The 20806-nt window shown below is 37.6% G+C and overlaps 1 protein-coding gene across 1 annotated transcript in view; it reads left to right on the top strand.

Moving 5' to 3' along the window:
• Irsp53 (Insulin receptor substrate 53 kDa) overlaps positions 1-20806 on the top strand; it is a 292637-nt gene that overhangs the window by 18944 nt on the left and 252887 nt on the right. The window contains exon 2 of the mRNA XM_076316148.1: positions 9664-9885. Within this exon, the coding sequence (XP_076172263.1) occupies positions 9841-9885 (45 nt within the window). The 5' untranslated portion in view covers positions 9664-9840. The remainder of the gene's footprint in view (positions 1-9663; positions 9886-20806) is intronic.

The raw sequence follows: 20806 nt of genomic DNA, 5'->3' as shown, positions 1-20806 counted from the left end.
AATTCAGAAGTGAAAGACTAATTTTACGATCGTTTCGTGAAAGTTTAGCGCGTACGTCGTGACGTAGATACCCGCGATCCTACGTTGAATTTTATGTTTCCGAAATCTAGGCTGCTTCCTGTTGCACGGAAGAAATGTTACAAATATCTTCTTCCTGTGTTACGTAAACTCTCTAAAGATCCTTGAAGTCGCCGAATTCTTTTTTCCTTTTTCATTAAACTCCGAGTAATTATTTATTCCGTAAAGACATCGGTTGGTAAGGACGAAGTAACGCTGAACAGTGCACGATGATTAATAATCCGTGAAAGAATGCATTCTCGTCACGGATAATTTGTTAGAAAGTCGAGAAAAATAACGATCGTAACGAGTAGGAGACGGCGACGTTCGATTCATTCATTTCCACGAAGTTTCGCGTTTTGCATTTATTATTCCTTCTGTTCGATCAAACAGATACAATCGTGTTGCGGCTTATTCCGTTCGAGTACACTTTCCTCTCGCGACTGCATTCTTGTGCACGCCTATGCGCTGCTAGCCTCGCGAAGAGAAAGATATTGGTTATTTAACATTATGAAACGCCGAGAAGAGAAATTTATCCCTGACGGACCAAGGTGGGGAAGACTTCTGGAAAAGTGAGAGCAGAGTTGTGTTGATTTGAGAAGACACGGGTTACCGACCGCTCCAATAAATGTATTCGCTCGCAGCACCGGTGACGTAACAATGATGCATTTCATAATGATGAAAGTAAAGAAATAACACACGTTCGTGGACAGAATACACCCACGGATAGTACCGTCTAAGATATCAACCTACGAATGGGTATTCGTATAATATGTAACAGTGAAAATGAAAAGTGTAAGGCAGGTACATGCGTGTCGTTCAAATTTCTATAACAGGTTGAATATCCTTAAATATACATCTTCATGTACGATTCATGGTCATTCTATGGACATTACAAGAGAATTGCACTATAGGTACATTCGTTCTCGATTTCATTCTTACAGATTTCTAATTTATGTATATATAAACGAGAAAAACGTTCTGTGATAAAGCTTACGGAAGACCTTACGTTGCTAAAATTCTTCAAGAACCGAAGATCCTGCATTTCTCTTGCGATGTATATTTCTCTCGTTTGTCTTCTTTTCGCGCGCAATTTTATTTCACCTCGATAAGCGGATGTCTTTTTCTCCTCGAGGAGTTGCTCGATATTTTAAAATTTCATTTCGTGTTTCCTTGTACTTTCAATTCTTATTGTACGACCAGTTGCAGTTAAATTGGTTCAACTTATTTGGGAAATTTACGGTCACGAGGATTGCGAAATCGAAGGTCTCGTTTCTAGGCAGTAATGTTTATAATTTGGAACGCGAATGCATTCGAATCGTACCTAAACGGTGGCGATTAAAAATGATTTCAATATTTACCCGCGTGATTCGTTTAAAGAATTGGTTTTGTAGTTTCTGGAGAATGCTTGTTATTCCAAACGAATTAAACGAAACGAAGCGTACGAGTATCTACTTATATTATTAATCGAAATACGTTTCACCGATGGATAGCGTCGTAGAATTCGCTGTATAGAAATTCTTTCGATTAGAACGCGAAGGAAATATATTTTAATCTTGGCAAATGAAATATTTCAAGTCCGGTATGCGAAAAACACCGGACCAACGCGCGTGTAGCGAATGAAATTCCCAAAGTTTATATCATGCGTGGAACAAGCCTAGCACATGTGATTAGAGAGATTAAAGGGAAACATTTTATCGCAAACGTTTCGAGAGAATTTAATTCACCTGAAAGCTTTTAGAGGGTATCGCCACGTTTGGAAAGTTACTGCAAAATTCACTTTGCAACGGAGAGTCGTGCAATTGCAATATATTCGATAGAACGATTGAGTTTTCGTGCTTTCATCGTAGCCAAAACGTAACCGAATCCTTTCGCTTCGTTTTCCGGAAACAATCAAATTATACAAAATGAATGCAACATGTGTACCGCAATTACAGTTACAATGATTTCTTCTTCGAACTAACAATTACTTTTACTTACCGATTTCACCGATAACAGAAGCTGCAAATGTACCACGAAGAATCGAAGATCTTGGACTGACAGGAAACATTCAATGAATTGCTAAACTTGGCAAAAATTATTAACTTCAAATTTTCAAAAACTTATAGCAGAAATAATAACGTCTTTTAGGTTTATCTCGTATAGCTACACCTATGGAAGTACATAAACGATTACATATAAATAAATGAATATAAAGTAAAACACAGGTTCTGTAAAAGTGTTGGGCAGAACATTCGACAAAAGAACCTGAAAATTTTGTATAATTAATCTCAGAAGGGAGTAATCTTAAAGTATTTAGAGCCATTAATTGGAGGGTTTAATTGAAAAGTTACCGATCAATTTTTGCAAATTTATAATAATTCTTTCGTTGTCTACTTATCGAGAAAAATTAAACATCTTAAAAGATCGAATACTAATAATAAGAATTGCAACTAGGTAAAGCTATCTAAACTCTTTTAAAATTAGAAACGAATGTTACACTATTTCTACCCTTATTTGTAATATTTTTTAATAAAATACTACAAACTTCTAAACCGGTGAAACAATGAATGGAAAAATTGTCTACTTGTTTTAAAAGTAGACGAAAAATTTGTCGCCGTAAATAAAAACAAAGCTACGCAGAAATTTATTCGGAAAAAGAAAACGCTATTAGATAAACTTTACGAGAAAATTTCAACGTTAATCGCAACATTCGTTGTATAATATTGTTTTTGAAGGATGTGCTTCTCAATAGTACTCGATCTGTGTGACATCCCGTCGTTTAAACCGTCCAACCATAGTCGCTGATAACCACTTGTGTGCAGTTTATGCGACGCTAAACATATACCGTCAAACTGGTTGACTTTGCCCAGTTTTTAAATAACAAAGCTTGTACATTTTGTATCAACTAACGCGTTGAACACTGAATTGCAGTACTTGCTGGGTTACAATATCACTACTTACGTGATACTTGTTAGTCATCCAAGCACCACCTGAGGTGATCGTTATGCTTTCGTTTAAAGGCTACCCAAGATAATTGCGATTGTAAATCTCGCAAGGTTTCTAAGAAAATATTTTTAAGAGCTTGCCAGTCGTTGAGATATTTTCGTTTCTTCGTTGAAACGTAATGTTCTTTGTTATTGCTTTATACGTACGTAGATATATTAATACAATTGGATTCCTTCGTAACGATTTTTTATCAATGTTTCTTTTTTACGATTTCACGTTCAAGAGCCACGTTGCGCCAAGAAATTCGACACAACTTGGAATGCGTTTGCTCATGGAATCTACATCTTTGTTCTAGTATTCTTGAATAATTTTTTGGGCCAACGAACGTGGCAAGTTGCTGTGTTTAAGGACGTGGTGTAACTAAAACGTTCTAGGCACAGTATCTCATAATTGGACGAAAATCTCGTATAGGTTAAGTGCTCCTAGACACTTGGTTTCCTGAAAACACTTGGAAGTAGCGTGCATTTTTTCCTCTAAGACCACAATTTTTATCATCAAAGATATTTTCTTTACTATCCGATACTAGGTAAATAGTTAAATGTGGACCAATTTACTTAACGAACAAATAAATAAATCTCTGAGAGTCAATCGTTTAGTATTGAATTTTAGAAATAACGTTGAACAAAATCACGTCTAATTACCAGACGATTCCTGTGTCTTTTATTTACAGTATCTTTGCACCTTTAATTTTTCAAAAACAGTTTCATGAATCGATATTACACACTTAAAAAAGACGAATGAATCAATTACGATATTAAAGATTTCGGAGCAGTGAGTCTCTGATGGAAGACCATCGATGGTGAATCTGTTTTTGAAAAATTGCAGATCCAAGGATGCGATAAATAAAAATACAAAAGCGGTAAAGTTGGCAAGTAAGTTTGTCCATCGAGGAGAGTCCCGTGGGAGAAATGTTGAAAACTCGATAGTGGATTCGATTGTGAATAATCGAGAGTCTCTTGTGAATATTTTACAAACAAGAAACTGGATCAAAAATCGCGAAAGAGAGGCCGGTGAAATTTTCCGTCGATGATAAAACTTCGTTTTTACGGTACTCGGTAGATGCGTTGTAATAAGAAAGCAGCGGTTAGCTTTTTCTCCGTCGAAGGATCGAAACGAAAGCGATAGATGGTCATGGAAGGAGAACCGAAATAATTGCAACGGTACCGTACGATAATCGAAATATCGTTAACGTCGCGCATTTATCGCGCGATCGACGCGTCGCGTTTCCACGATCGCGGTCCCATTGCTCGGTTAGTCTCGCGCGGGAATATTAATCGGGAAACGTTCCTATATCTTTCGCCGGTGATCTTTTTTCTTCGTCTTCGCTCGTGCGAGAAGTCACGCGACAATGAGCCGACGTAGGACGGAGCGAGGTAGGGCAAAAACCCAGAAAGAGACCATTAAATCTTCTTCGTCGTTGAACGGGGCGCGCGCGCGCGCGCTCGTCGTAGCCGTGCTTTCACGATTTCTCGATCTGGAACTGCTCTCGAATCAGGTTGAAAACCGAGCGAGTGACTCTCGATCGACGATCCGTGACACCTTAAGCGTGCCTATGTGGACACACGCTTAGCACACATCCGTGTCGAGAAATAAAACGGCAAAGTTATGCCGCTTTTTCCGCCCTGCTCTCCCTCTACGCGTTTACGGCGAACACATACCGGGTGTCCTTGCGGAATGAAAGTACCCTGGAAAACGTGACCTCTCCTACCACCTATGTATGAGTAATGCCAAGCCGCGAGACCGAAGTCATCGAGCGACGACGCCGCGAACGCTGACGAATCGAGCCTGTCCCGAACACTTTCTGCTTTCTCGAATGGAAAACTTTGGACATTTTTTTCCTTTTCGCAACACACGGTTCAAGCGCGTGGTCACCCGTGCACTTGAACTCTCTCACACCGGATGATCGTGCGGGCTCGATACCATCCAGGCTGCGAATCACCGACCCGCGCGTTACTTCCGGGGAGAAATTTTGTTTCGATCGTTGCGAAAAGAAATCGCTTCGAGGCGCCATTTAGGGGCAAGGCAAATTAAGAGTATGCAAATTGGTTCGATAACGGTGAACAATTTGTAACCGCCTTCTGCGTTTGGGAAGTGAGAGATAGAATGGACCGGAAAACGCGATGGACGTTTTCCTTTCTCGCGAGGGGACCTTACGGTAGTGAGCTCTTTTAAAATTATAGTAGGTGCAAGTTATAGTACGTACGTAGTATCGGAAAATCTTAATAAGTTTCTTCAAAATGGGCCTCCATTCTCGAGATATTTTTATTTAAAGTTTGATACGCACATAGTAAATGAATTGTTTAAATTTTTTCAACAGAGCAAGTTTTTCTTAGGTCGATAGAGCGAGTGACCATAGCCGTTACTACTTTTTTTTTTACATTCTTGAAATGTAAAAATATGATTCGTTTTTGTATGTAATATCAATGCTGTATGATATCAATATTAACGCGAAAAAAAACTTAATTTGTAATGTAAAAAATTAAAGTAAATATAGTAGTAAAATAGCAGTATATGTCGCACATATTTTTCTGTATTATTCATTCGTAGTAGTTATTCCCAGGTAAATTCTATATTGGTTATTCGTGTTACCAGTATCTATGCTGATTGTTTCCGGAAATACTCCAATCAATTGTTAAAATAACGGTAATCCTTGTACATTTAGAAAGAGTGTCTGTGTACCCTTTCACGTTTACAAGAACCTATCAAAAAGAATGAATTCGGGCCAATAGTAGAAAGGCAAATAAATTTGTTCCTTCGAACTTACAAAAATATAGTTGTCACCTGCAGTAAATCCGGAAAGCTAACGAAAGATTTATATACCGTTCAGTTAGAGAAGATTCTACAACCGTGCGTAAAAAGTAAAATCTTTCTATTACTTGTAGAGTAGTTTTTCCATTTTAAAGTTGTACTAAAAAAAAAGAAACATAGCAACGAGAGGTCGGAATTCCGCACCACTGTCAACAGCTTCGTAGTCGCTCGCTTTACCGACTTATCCAAAACTTGCTCTGTTGAAAAGATTTTAATAATTCATTTACTACGTGACAAAAATAAAATATCACAGTAATGAAGTATCATAGTAAATAAAGTATCAAACTTTAAATCAAAATATCTCGAACACGAAGGCCCACTTCGAAGAAACCTACTAGGGTTTTTTTATACTAAATGTGTACTTCAACTCGCATCTACTGTCGTTTCAAAAACGATTTCTACTACCGTAAGGTCTCCTTGTCAGTGTTAACCATCTTCGCGTTGTTTCATCGTAATCGACGCTTCCGGTTGATTCGTGCGACTGTATAGCGTATAACGTTTAGATGTTTTACATGATTTTAGATGAGATACAGCGAGTAAAGATCAAAGAAACTTGTTGATATGCTGATTCTTGGCATTCGTTCTCGTCGCTCTTGCGTCTACAACGACATTGCCAAGTAGTGGCTGCATTTCAGAAACGAAAAACTCGCGGATTTGTGTCGCAGCGATTCTGGAAACAGGGACGAGCTTGTAGCTCTTTTCTAAGGGAAGATGTACTGTAAACGTTTGATACGGAAAAGGGTAAATAACACCGTGACGGAAACTATTCTTTTACGATACAAATTACTCGGTTGGTATACGCTTGTTTTTTAAATGGAATCACGCAATTTCTTTACACAAATCGATTCGTGCGCGATTGTAACTGCTAAGGATTTTCAAAATGCAAAGAAACGATCAATAATTTGTTTTACATTCACGATGAAACGTTTGTACGTCTGCTGGAATGATAAAATTTTCTAACACGGAGTACGAAGTATCTGGTAAAACATTACATTTTTTGATAATCGTAACGCAATACTTCGAGAAGAATCGATTTATGTAAAAGGAGTGCATAGTTTCGTTTGTAAAATATTAGGTTCTTCGGGAAGTCGTTTCGTTTTTTTTTTTTTGGTGAAAACGAAACACGATTTTTTTAGAGTGTATAAACGTTTCAGTAAATTATATATTCTCCATTTTAGAGAACGAAATGACTTTCCGAACAACCCAATAATTGCAACAAAAATATTGTATCGTCGAAAGATAATCCGTACTGCGAGATTCAATTTGTTGTATCTTCGCTTGAAATTCACCCTGTGTATCGAAAACTTTGTGTTCAAACGCGAGACAGGAAATAGAAAAGGGAATGAACAAATTTATTTCTCGAAACAATCGGAACATCTACGAGGTAAATACAGAAATCTCTCTGTAAATCTCTCGGACCTACGTATTTCGAAACGACTATTGGCATTTCGTTCGAACTAAAAGCGATAGTCGGCTGCTAGAAATGCTAATGCAATTCCGGGAAGTGTGAGATAATTATATGCGTCAGACATTATGCATGTCCCCGATTTACTAATTGTTAGTTCGATAACGTGATTCGAATTGATTCTAGCAGAAGAGGTGAATAATTCTCTCTTAAACAATAATACACTCGATACCGGTTGCGTGACAGTTTGCGCGCGGATCGGTGCACAATCGGTGAACTAAAAAGGCATTCGACGACGAATGGGAACGCGCGCCGCGAATTCGTACCGAGTTCTTTGAAAAAGGACGAACGAAATTCGCAACAAGCGGAGGAGTTCCTTGGCACTCGTTTTCATTAAGCACGCAGAACGAGATGCTGGGAGTCCTTCACATAGCGCGATGAGAATCTTAATGCGATAGCATTAACATAAAAACATCGTAGAATTCGCCGCTCAAGATTTTGTAAATTGTTATTCTAAATGCGGCGGTTAGACGTGAATTATGGCGTCTGCCCTGGCACCGCCGCAGAGATAATTCGTACAATTTCATTGCCCTTTACGTACTCCGGCGAATAGCAGTTAAATTCACTTAGCACTATATCAGCTTGATGAATTAGCATGGCTGGCAAAAGCTTCGACTTTTGTTAAGCCTCTTTATATTAATTTGAATACAGCGCCTCTCCGTGAATCGTTATGTATAAAGGGTGTCCGGTAAGGTATTCAACGAGCTTCGTTCGTTTATTTACCAGTTTAAACAATTACCTGTACGGTGTACGACTGTTGCGTTTTATATAAAAAAAATAACAGGTCGAGTACACCCGTAGCGATACAATAATTTCTACGTATTCGCTTTATTCTACTTTTCATTTTGTATCAAATTTCCAAGCATTGTTCGAATTGTCGACCTGATCGTTTGTCGATATACGGTCAGTTGTTTACACAACGAATCGTTTATGTAGGTTTCAAGATCAGCTGCAAGTGACTCCCAGTAGTGAAACCAAAGCTTGCACGAAATGAACCGATTGCGTATACGATATTTTTCATTGAAAACCATCCGATGGACACGTGGACGATGTACGTGGAGTACTTCACGAGACACCCTGTATACGATAAACTTGGCATTTTCATATCGTTCGCAGACTGGGAGGATTTGTATAATGCGAGAATTGTATACTGTCACTGAAATTGAAGGATTCTGTGCAATAATCTAGTATTTCCAGTTTTTCGAGCAAATAAGTGAACGTATAGCTCGACAACAGTTAGAAAAGATCCCCGAGGGAATAGTCCAAGTATGGTGGCGTGAGAGATGGGAATGATTCGTAGAGTCGTACGGTAATTGAATGTCATTCGATAATGTTTAGAAGGTGTAAGATAAATCCTGTAGAAAGATAACAAAGACTTTAGCATTTAATATTTCGGAAAATATTAGATTCAAAGATCGTTAGAATTTTTATTTTCTAATGTTCTCGTTCGATGTTCGAAACGAAATTATATCGATTACTCTATGCAGGCCTTCGTCTTTATTTTCTTAATTTTTTTACCAAGAATAAAATCTCCAAAGGACTGTTGTTTAATATCCATTATTGCAAATGTATACAGGTCGTTAATCTTAATTTGTGAAAGATCATTGCATATTTTCATAAGCATACATAGTCACATAAGGGATACGCGGAAATGTTTATTAATTAACGCAGCTGTCAGAGAATTAATGACTTTGAAACATCGCGTACACGTACACATATTACCGCCAGGTCACAAAGGGTTAATAACTACATCAATTTTGCACATTCTAGATTGATGATGGAATAAAAAAATCAACAAAGTTTCTCACATCTTCCGTTGCACCTATTGCACCGAATCCTTTTTATTATACGATCGTGAAATAATATGTTGAACGTGTTCACAAATTTATCGCGAATTGAGGAAAACAGTTTGATCACGTACGTATATTTTTATCCAAATTCGACGCAAGTGCATACATTGGCATAAATCGATAGGAGAATCCGTTTCGTTAATAACTCACTGTTAATATCGAAGTTAATGCACAACTATATACTTTCACCCAAAAATATACAGTGGGGTATATTTTTATCCAAATTCGACGCAAGTGCATACATTGGCATAAATCGATAGGAGAATCCGTTTCGTTAATAACTCACCGTTAATATCGAAGTTAATGCACGACTATCGGCACTGACGTCAGAAGCAATTCGAATACGAATAAATTAGACGCAATTGCTGTTCAATAGAAATGCGACTTGGCAGTCCCTGTCGCGTCGCTGTCGTCGAGTTTCAACTCGTGGAGCCCGGGGATAATCGATCAAGGCGGTGAGTGTATCATTAAACGAATCTCCCTGTTTAATTTCAGGTTCGGTCGAAGCACAGAGGCGAATCAGAAGGAAACGTGTATTGGCTTCCGTTCTGAAACGGTCGACTTCGCGAAAGTGGAGCGGCTACGTGAGATCCGGTTTCGGAAGGACGGAAAAATATGAGCATCTCGTAAAGTCGGTTAAAGTGCAGCTTTCAGACACCGAAGGGGTATACCATGGAAACCGAAGAACTCACTAGGCTCGTAGATGAGATCTACAAGGTAAGCGTCCAATCGTATCGATTCGATCGCGAGATCGTCTCACCTTGCCGGTATTGCTCACGACATCGCTGGTTTCTCTTCCATCGTAACGCGAATAGAAATCAGACACAGAAAAACGGGAAAGTTCTATCATACTTTCGACGAAATTAATCGATCGTAGCGGAATCGCGTCAGATTAACTGTGCAATTAGACGACGGTGTCGTCGATTAAAGCCGCTCGTTCTTTTTTTCTGCGCCGATGACGAACCAGTCGTGGTCAATACTGGAAAGTGAAATTTAAGGTTACTATTCAAGGATAGCGTAAAGGAGACTGGGGGGTGAAAGTAACAAATTTTAGCGTTTACTTTCTTCCAACTCGATGGTTTTTTTTCCATTTTGAATCGTTTAATAGAATGAACGAATTGGGAAACTTTCGCGCGACTATATCGATTCGGAGTTTCTCGTTGTATATAGTAAATCGAAACCTTTTTCATAAATTTGGTAAAGGAAGTATGTTATTTTCGCTCCTTTGCTCGGATATAATTGTAATATTGAACGGAGCGAGTTGTGCGAATAGAAAAATCGCCTTTCGTTATGAAACATTTCATTTAAATTTACAATTGAACGAAACACGAACCAAAAATGCATACAAAATTAGAAAATGCAGGCATTTATTTGGTACTCATTTGCAGTTTCGTCGAACGGATAATATTTTCGAGAAGAAGTCTCGATTAGGGCAATAAACGTACGTAAAATTATTACGTTCGTGTAATTCAATTTTTGACCATGCGGTTTCGGTATTCTTCGGGAGTACGTTGTTAAAATAAAAGTAGATAAAATCTAGCGATGTCATGAAAAGAGGTATAAACAGTATACGTAAAAAATATACTTAAATAAATGGGTAACGTGTAGTATTGTATAATAATATTAATATGAACCAAAACTTACCAAGCTACAAATTCTGTGTGATTTCTTATAATGGATTTTTGTTTTTCGCTGTAATCGTTGAAAATTGAAGATCAAAATGAACAAGGCCTAAAATTATTAGGAAGCAAGTTAAAATCACGAGTTAATCTGTATTAAATATATTTAAGAAAATTGGTAATTCAACTAGAGAAAGATATTATTTATGAAAGAAAAAATTACCTATGTATCTGAAATCAATCTGATAAAAGTAAAATCAATTTCTCTTAATCGATTGACACCGTTGTCGAATCAGAAACTGTGACAGTACCTGTACTAGCGTTACTTTTAACCCTAAACTTATACAAATTCAAGACTTTTTTCTCAGCCGACGGTTCGAAAATTGGAGCAAAACACTTTGCACAATATTTCTTTATCCAGAATAATATCAGTATATTACTGATCTAATTGATCAGTATATTACTGATCTACTGTCTTCTAATTGATAAATTTGATGGCATCTTATCGGTAAGTCCCAATGTTCAATGAATGCAATATTCGAATTCAGTTTCCTAATCTTTCTCATTCAACGTAAGAAACTCCTGATTAAATTACAGATAATTCGAAGCATTCCAATCGTTTCTCAACATTCGTCAGAAATTGCAAACATTCGTTAACATTATCGAAGTATCTTAATACTTCGGTAAACATTCCGCGGAAGAATTTCATTTGCACCAAATTCAATTTCTAATCGTTCCTAGTCAACGTAAGGAACATCGATTACATTGCAGCCGGGTTGGAAGCATTCCAATTATTTCCTCCTATCTAGCGAGGAAGATACAAACGTTCGTTAAGTTTGCAAGCCGAGTTATCTGAATGTTTCGGCGAAGAAATCGCGAAACAATTCTTTGTCGCGCGAACTGTTTGCGTTTGCCCGCGTGTTGTAATATCGCGGGAATCTCCGAAATTCGTTTCCTCCGTTCTAATTCAGTTTTGCTGCACGTTTTCTTCCGTCTCGCGGAGAAATGCGAATTGCCCCGACACGGGTTTTGTCCCGTCCACGGATACCCTCGCGATTATTCTCTCGCCTCGGGCCAACGAATTTTCCAGCGGGTTTCATCATGCGGACGGGAACATCCGTGTAAACACCAAGATACCTCGATCACGTGTCACTCGATACACACAGTGTAATGAAAAATGGGTTTCCACGCGTGCCTTTCCACGGATACAAGCTTTCTTCCGAGTACACGCGTTTATATATGAAATTTCCATCGTAGACTTCTTTTCCCTCCTCGGTGGCGTGGACAAGTTAAGCATTCTTCTGTCTGTGTAACAAGTGTGATAAGTTGCTATCTTATTATTCCGAGATACTTCCTGTTTGTCGGAGGTTTTAGACACGGGCGATCGTTTCGTGCAATTTACAAACACCTTAAATGGAAAATTCGTTCGAGTATACGGCCGATTGTAAAATTATTACGACGAGAAACATTTGCTCGCGCAATCACGATCTATTTTACTTATTGTCGATGGCATTTACTTACTCGTGACGGAGGATATTCTTCCTCTTCAAAGATTTTCCTTCCTGGTTTTAAACATTCGCATCGTCGATGTGTATCGATAATGGTAGTTCTCGAATATGGTACGAAGCAATTTGTAACCGGTCATTATCGATGAGAAAGGTAGATCATCGTTAATACAAAAGGTACATTTATAGATATGAAACGCAAAGTTTCTTTTCATTGCGTAATAATGCGATTGATACCTGTTGGTAATAAGTTGAAGTAAAAATAAGTGAATGAAAATACTACTTTTGATGGTTAAACGAAAATATTCTTTCAACGTTCACTATTATATAATAAATTTTCATGGCCTCCTTTCAACGATTGTTTCCGTTCACTTAAAAACGTTTATATTATTTTTATAGACTACACTTTTTTTTATTAACACTGACGACGATCAAGATTAACAACCGGTTATAAACGTTACACACGATATATAAATACATATTTAATTCTCTATTTGACGACTTTCTTCGTTGTACTAAAACAAAATATTCTACTTTGTCAAAGTTGACGAAAATATAACGTATTGGAGAAGAAGCAAGATTAATTGATATACGAGCATCGTATGTGGAAATGACTAATTTTTACGAAACAAGCATTTGTCTTCATTATTATACGTACTAATGTTTATCATCTACGCTCTTTGTCGCCAAGTTTGTTTCTAAGAGTCAGCTTCTCATGGTTTAAAAAATGTTTATTCAATAATTCTAGATAATTTAATGACACATTTCCGTTCTGTCTGGAATTCTTCGGGAATCTTTAGAAGCTTTCAATAACTGTAACTTTCCATTATGTACCAACGATCCATTATGTATATACTCTTTCACAAAATTCCGGTTCGATGCTCGATTATCACAGTCTGATTTAAATAATCTAGGGATTTGCTGTAACGGGAATAAAATGGTTATTAACATATTCAATGACCATGTTCTGAGCCATACGCATAAACACGAACCTAACTATAATTCATATACCATAAATAACGTTTCTCTCACCCAGGGTATTCTCAATTCGTAATTCTCATCCGTTCTTGGATTTATCGAACACAATATCGTACATTCTACAATGTTGCCTCCAAATCTCTAGTATTCGTAACGGTTGTTGCTAATGGTTTTGAGGATCTGTCTATATTCTAGATTCGATACAATGTGCTTATTACTCCCTTGCATCGAATACGCTTCAACCGCACGGCCTCTGCATAATGTTCAACATGAAAATGATTGGGGGAGGATTGAACACAAATTTCTGAGATTCGATACACCCCTCGACGGATCAGTTGTGTCGAGATATATCATGAATTTCCTGAATTATGTACGATTACTTGCAAATCTACGGTTTGTACGCTTATGGGTAACAATGCAGAGAAATTGAAGATTTGTTTCATTTTTAAAACATAAAATTGAGCGTTCATTCCTATCAATCGTAGACCTCGAAACTTTCTATGCATCGTACACGTTAACCTTCTGTTTTCTCGATCTGTTCTCATAGAACCAATCATGGCCACGATGGATCACTTTTTGTAATAAACTTTTTTTATTCCACACATAAGTTCGATAAATTTTTCAAAGTCTCTATGGAAACTTTCCGTGAAATTGGTTAAAATACACGTATTGGATCTGATAATATAAATCATGACAAAACTCACAGCCGTTTAATTAATCAACATTTTAAGCACGGTATTTACACAAATTGATTCAATTTTTCGTACGTATCTCTTACATAATTACTTAAAGGAGTGCACACGTATATCTGTAATCATACAAACCAAAGTAGATGTTGAATAGACGAATGAAATTCATTCGCCGCGCCCTTGAATAAATCCTTGGATCGAAAATGTTCAAAATAATAAAAAAAAGAAAACGTTCACAAATACGAATTAGAATTCCCTGGATTTTGGACTCGTTCCCTAGTAATCGCGGGAACCAATTTCACGGGAAATTTATTCCCAACTCGAAGTAGTCAATTTTCTTCACCTGTGACACAAATAATCCGCGAAGAAATACGATCACGGTCTTCGTCGCACCTGACGTACCTAACCTAGAGCTCGACCTGCGTAAAATGTACAAAACTTCGTTGTACATTCCATAGTTAATCCATCTATTTACCCCTCCACTTACATAGCTGTCTGTCTCGAAAATTCGCGTTTACGCGAAAGCCCCGTAGACACGCTTACCGCAGAATTTCCTGATAATTAGGTGTCGCCTCGGAAAATTATCTGTCGCGAATACAAACAGGCCGATGGAGTATGGGGGTAGCGAGGAAGAGAGTCGTAAGTTGTGGATGGCGCTCACGGGAGCGAGAATGATTAGGCGGAAGGTAATCTTATTAGTCGTTCGGCAGTCAAGCTTTCCTTTAAACTCCCTTCTCTTCGCCCCTGTCCCGATCCTTCGCGCCACGGAACCAGTTCTCCCCCATTATCCCTCCAGACGCAGCCCGTTATACGAACTAACGACAGATATTTCGAGGAAAATGCGAAAACTCACTCGTAGAGAAGGCACTTCGTAATAGTGATTGCTGCCGGGCTTGCATCGGCTTACGAGATTCCTTTTTTCCGACGATTCATTTGAACCGACTCGTAAATAACTTCCGCTGCATTGGATTTGGACGATGACGTTCACCAGAACGAAAGGTGGTGGTTCGAAACTCGCGCCAAACAACGGAGGGACTAACTGAGAAGTTAAATACGTCGCTTCGAATGGCTTCCGTGAACGAGTTTTCAACCGAAATAGAATAACAACATTTATTTATAATATTTCGTATAAAATAGCGGTATAGCTATATCGTTGCGAATAAGCGTAACCTGCCCTTGTCAGCTTTACGTTTATCAATGTGTCGTTTGATATCTGTACGAGATAATCGCGAACTATTTTAGAAAGTCGCTTTTAAGCTACCAATTTGAATAAACATGTTGTGTAATAAATCGGTATTTTCCGAAATGTATTGTTTGTTTTCGTTACGTCTCGACAAAGCCGGTTAAATATTTGAAATCGTCGTGACGTCGAGATAACAATATTATGAATAAACGTAATTCGCAAAAGATTTATTTCTGAGAGATTAATAGTTGACGCAATCGAGCGACTATTAAAGTTAGTGAAGAAATGCAAGAACATTCGGGAGCATATCATTGAGTACGAAAAACTAATATAATACAATGAGGACATATCACGATCCACTATCAGACACCATTTTAGATTAAATTTAGAATTGAGGTTAGGTTTGCGTTACCTTGCCTCTTTGCACACTTATATATCTTCGCTGTCACCTCATCTCTCACTGAAAATGAATATTTACTACGTGTATATCATAGATTTCGCGAAGTACAGACGCGTTAAATAAACAAATAGGAATTTAGCGATTTTAGTATATATAGTACGTGGGGAATGTTTGTTTGTTCTTCTTGTGCGCACTGACAGGGAACATCCGTACGGTGGCTCTAGATTTTGATGAAATATTGTAGGTTTATAGAGCGACCAAAAATAAGGGATACGTACCTTTTTCAGCTGCTGTAACTCAAGTTTATGGGGTGAAACTACCCTACAAAGTTTCACGCCCCAATGCTGTCTCAGAAGCTACTTGAGATACAAGGAAGTCTTTCAAACGAATTCTTTGTATAGTTTCCTATAGTTTTTTGCAGAAAATAAGATGGCGCGAACAACAATAAAAAGTAAAAACATCCGTACGTCTAAGCACTACCGTTCTATATAAAATTATTGTATAAAAAAGTTACTGTAATTTTCCTTTTTTTGTATTTTTATTCGTCAATATGTATACAAGTATAGAGAAAACTTTCAATATATGTATTTGAAATCAAAGTTTCTATAATTATTCTGCACAAAAAATTGACAAATTATCATATAAATAGATATATCTCATTGAGAATGGTGTAAAATGTATAGTAGTTTAAACTTAATTCCACTCTCGTAGATCAGAATAAATTTAAACAAAAAATGTGAAATTTATTTATGACTCGATTCAGTATTATCACGACTTCGATATCCAATCTTCACGATGCAATGGGTTATTATTGTTGTTCGACGAATGTATAGCGATATTGTTGCTGTCAATACGAGGGACTGATCGAGATATTAATTTATGGCAGGAATTATTGAATATTCTTCTACAAAATGTCTTGTTTATATTTTCACCCACTGAAAATAAATGTTTACGTTGTTTATGCATTTAACATTTCAGCGTTGACTGTGTCGTCTCTCTACTGATGCTTTTAACAAAATTTTTACCTGGGAATTGTGAGGTATTGATTATTGATAGGATTGAACGTTGTAATTAAAGCGATCGTGCTTTGACGTCAATTTAAAGGTAAACTTTGTTTCTATTACTGCGGTAAATTTTTATTTGGTGCTCCTTTTATAACTACACTTAAAAGTACTTAACTTCAGTTTGTCGTTTCTCAAATTCTTTGACGATTTTTATCGTTCAATTATTTTAATGTACACCCCCGTTTAAAAGTCATAGAACACTTCTTCATTTTAACCAAATTTAATTATATAATATAAATTATTGAAATTACGTTGCTTTATTCATTTATATTTACGGATATATGTTCGGCATTAACTAAGTAAAAAAAAAAGAATATTCAGTCGTTCAAATATCGTTTTAAATAATGACAAATGTATTTAAACCATTGACAAAAAATGTGGAGCATTTTACGAAATAAATGAAACAGTATTAAATCAAAACGTTATAGACAAACGAATTGCTAGAGTGTTAAAATTAATGAAAGCGGGTACTTGTAGTAGACGGAGGGTATATAAACGAAAAAAAGATCTAATTATTATTAACGATGTTGGTAAAATTCAGTCCAAATTATTGCGTATATTTTTTATTTTGTACATAGCTAACAGTGTAAATTATAAGAAGAGATTGTTTTTCTATATGAATATTTCAATGATTTTAATTATTTGTTTAGGTCTTTCTGACATTTTAGTAGATATTCTATAATTTTTTAAGGAGAGTGTAGCTAAATGACGTATTTTCAAGCTTTTTATTCGTATCTAATTTAATAATTCCTGATCGCCAGAGAAAACTACAGTATCAGTTATTTTCAACGAAGCAGGTAATAAAGATACAATTATTATTGTATATTACGTTAGGAGTTTTTACCGATCTGCCGATAATAAACTGATTATTCCGTTGTCAGATACGGTTCAGACGCTCGGTTGCGCGCAAATAATTTCCTGCCGTCTTTTTTTTTTTTTTTTTTAATAAACGTTTCCCCAGGAATAAATTATGTAATAAAGTTATCGCGAAATTTGAATATTCCATGAACTTTTCAGGCGTGAAATCACCCACTCTCTGATACGCTTTTAACTTCTGGGTTTATTTTTTTATGCCAACTTGGCCAACGCTTTGCATTTCCGCGCGAGCATACAACGTACTTCTGAAATTGATCCATCAATTAGTGCGTTAAATGTTACGAATTATTGGACACCCGATGAGACAAGGGAATTAAAAATATGCCGCATCAACGGACTGAATAAATTATCCAATCCTGTAACTCGTTTCCTTTTTTGTAGATTTCGTAAGAATGTAAACGGCACAGAATATCGAATATTGTGTTTTGTTTCTCTTAATTTTCCGCTTTTTAAATTTCGCAAGGAATCATAATCAAACTCCGCCAGCCGGTACTGAATTTAATGGTTCACCGAATACAGCACGAACTTCGAGCCGCGATTCAGCGACTCAAAGACGACCGGCGGATCTTGAGTCGAAAAAAGAAAACGTGCTGAAATAATGCCGGAGCCTTTCAACGTTCGCTCCGTCAGAAACAAGATTTGTATGGGGCTTATTATATTCCCTAACATAATAAGCAGTTCCAGTTTGTCCAACGAGAGAACGATATAAACCCGTTAAGAAGAAAGCCTCTTTCTACATCTTTGAATAATTCTCCTGGGGCATTTAATGCGATGAACGAAATTGTTTACAGTAATTGTCGTCTTCCTTAACGAAGTTTCCCAGTTAAGATGCGCCAGTGTGTATTATCGTAAGGAAAAGGGTGCACCTTCGAACTACGGTAGAACCTGCGTCATACGAACTGATAGGGAGACAAGACCGCTCGATTAGGGAAGTTTTCGGATAATGGAACGCCTCGCTTTTCTGACATCGATCGTTTCGTACTTGAGATAATATAATACAAACGTCAGAAATGAAAAGGTGTAATACACGACGAACGATTTTGTTTCAACTCTACGACTTCCACATATTTTTCACTGCGTGCGTACAATAAGTTTCTTTTAACATACTTAAACGGAATTGTATTCCTCCTGTTCCTCGATCTAACGCAAAGTATCTTTTCTAGTTCCAGGAATGTTGAAAGATTCCTAACAAAGATATCGCAACTTTCTCGATACCGTGGAATTTTTATTCTTCGATACACTATCGGTTTAGTATTATTCGAACCAAATTCTTTTCGCAATTAAAAATGCAAAGACGTCGTCCATCCAAGCATGTAGTTCATTTTTTATTCATAAATGTTCCGTTCTGCTAGATATTAGGTCTTCATCTATGCAAGAAATTTTTATTTCATTACATTTTAGAACAAGAATTTTTTGTACCGACGAAGACGTAAAATCTAACCGGTCGAAACGCTCATGAATAAACAATGGATTATATATAATACATGCTTCGATGGATACTGCCTTTGATTTTTATTTCACACCTAGCAACAATGCCAGCGATCTTGTGATAATTAAATCTCACCGTTACGTAAGAACGTTTTCGTAAGAAAAGGAATGTAGTATAAGGGTATGCGTATCGGGATACGTATAAACAATGAACAATTACAAGTTCGAGAGAAATTAACTACACGTTTAGACGAACATCGTCCTTTAACTTTTATTTTACACCGAGCATCGCTGTTAACGATTGTCTCGTAATAATTAATGTTCACTATTATGAAAGAATGTTTCTACAAGACACGGGATACAGTATAAAGGTACACGAATGTAGGATACCTAAAACTACGTAACGAAAGATTACGAGCTCGAGAAAAATAAACTACACGTTTAGATACATGCGTTTCTTTTTTTTTTTTTAATTTTTATGTCACGCTAAGCAACAATACAAATGATCTTTTGATAATTAATTCCCACCGTTACGAAAGCATATTTTTGTACGAAAAGTGTTACAGTACAAGCTATGAAAAGCGGTTACATACTTTTGTACGAAAAGAAGTACAGGTATGAAAAGTGAATACATACTTTCGTATGAAAAGAAATACAGTATAAAGTGTGAAAAGTGTATTCATACTTCTCCGTCTGTGAGAAAGGATACGGTATAAGGGTATGCCAAAAATCTTAGAACGTCAAAAAAATAACGAACGATTACGAGCTCGAGTATCAAAAACAGATACTCACGCGATGCAACTTTTCATTCACCTCGATGAATCGCCGATCGTTAATAAACCTTGACGAATTGGGGAAACAGGTACGGAGAAACTTCACAGACCGTTCAATGGTTCGTATTCGGCTCGAATTAGTAGCAACGTTTCCGTGTTTTCTCTATCTTTTTACTTTCTCCGAGGACGGGACGCAAGGGTGGCACGCGTGGGGGTCGGCCATAAATTCTGCGGCCGCTAAAGTTATTAAACGTAATTACCGGTGAAAAGCTTAAGGGTGGTTGGACCGCGGTATGGACTCCCCTTTCGCACCCTGGTAATCGATCTAACGTTCACCGGTGCTGCAGGAAATAAAGGATACAAATCGGTTTTCCGAGGAAGGAAAGGAGAAGGGGTTGGTGCAGAGGGAGGGATGAGAGGGAGGGGGGTTATGTTGGCGTATTTCGACGTGTTGAAATTAAACTGCAGGCCGACGATCGCGGCCCCGGTGGTCGCGACGCTGTCGCCGTGCGTAATCCCGGATAATCCTTTAATTTTTGCGGATTCGATTTTGCAGGCCGGCTGCTGCGCGTGGCTGTGTACACGGACCAGCTTGAACCTTACACACGACACCGCGCGAAGACTGCCATTTGTATCTGCCGGCGCATATATTAATCATACCGGGAACCCGTTTGTATGACCACGCGCGTGCACGTGTATTGATACATAGATCGGCATAGATCTCGTATTGAGATGCACGCGGAACGTGTATTGATCGTCGAACTGTGTTGTCCGCTCCCGTACACAACCCCCACCCATTATACCGGTGCGTTTGTGTGCACGGAAATTTACAGGTGTACTCGTCGACTTATTTGTGTACCGTTCGTGTGGCTTGAACCGGGAATGTCGTTACGCGGTAATAATAAATGAGTTTTGTTAATCAGTAACGAAATAGCCGGATTACGAGGAAACTTAATAGGATCGGCATTATCGCCGAGTAATCGTTCTCGATTTTTCGATCGAGGTCGATCGACATTTTGTACCTTTCGTTGGAACGTTCCGTTGGAGAATTGCGTTTGATAATGTATCGAGAACGGGCTCGACGTCCAAAATTCGCGATGAGTGGAGAAAATATGATACACCG

The sequence above is a fragment of the Ptiloglossa arizonensis genome, chromosome 7, assembly GCF_051014685.1.
Source record: "Ptiloglossa arizonensis isolate GNS036 chromosome 7, iyPtiAriz1_principal, whole genome shotgun sequence".
In the NCBI taxonomy this organism is placed as follows: Eukaryota; Metazoa; Arthropoda; class Insecta; order Hymenoptera; family Colletidae; genus Ptiloglossa; species Ptiloglossa arizonensis.
The sequence above is the reverse complement of the archived record's forward strand: the minus strand, read 5'-3'. Positions and strand labels throughout refer to the sequence as shown.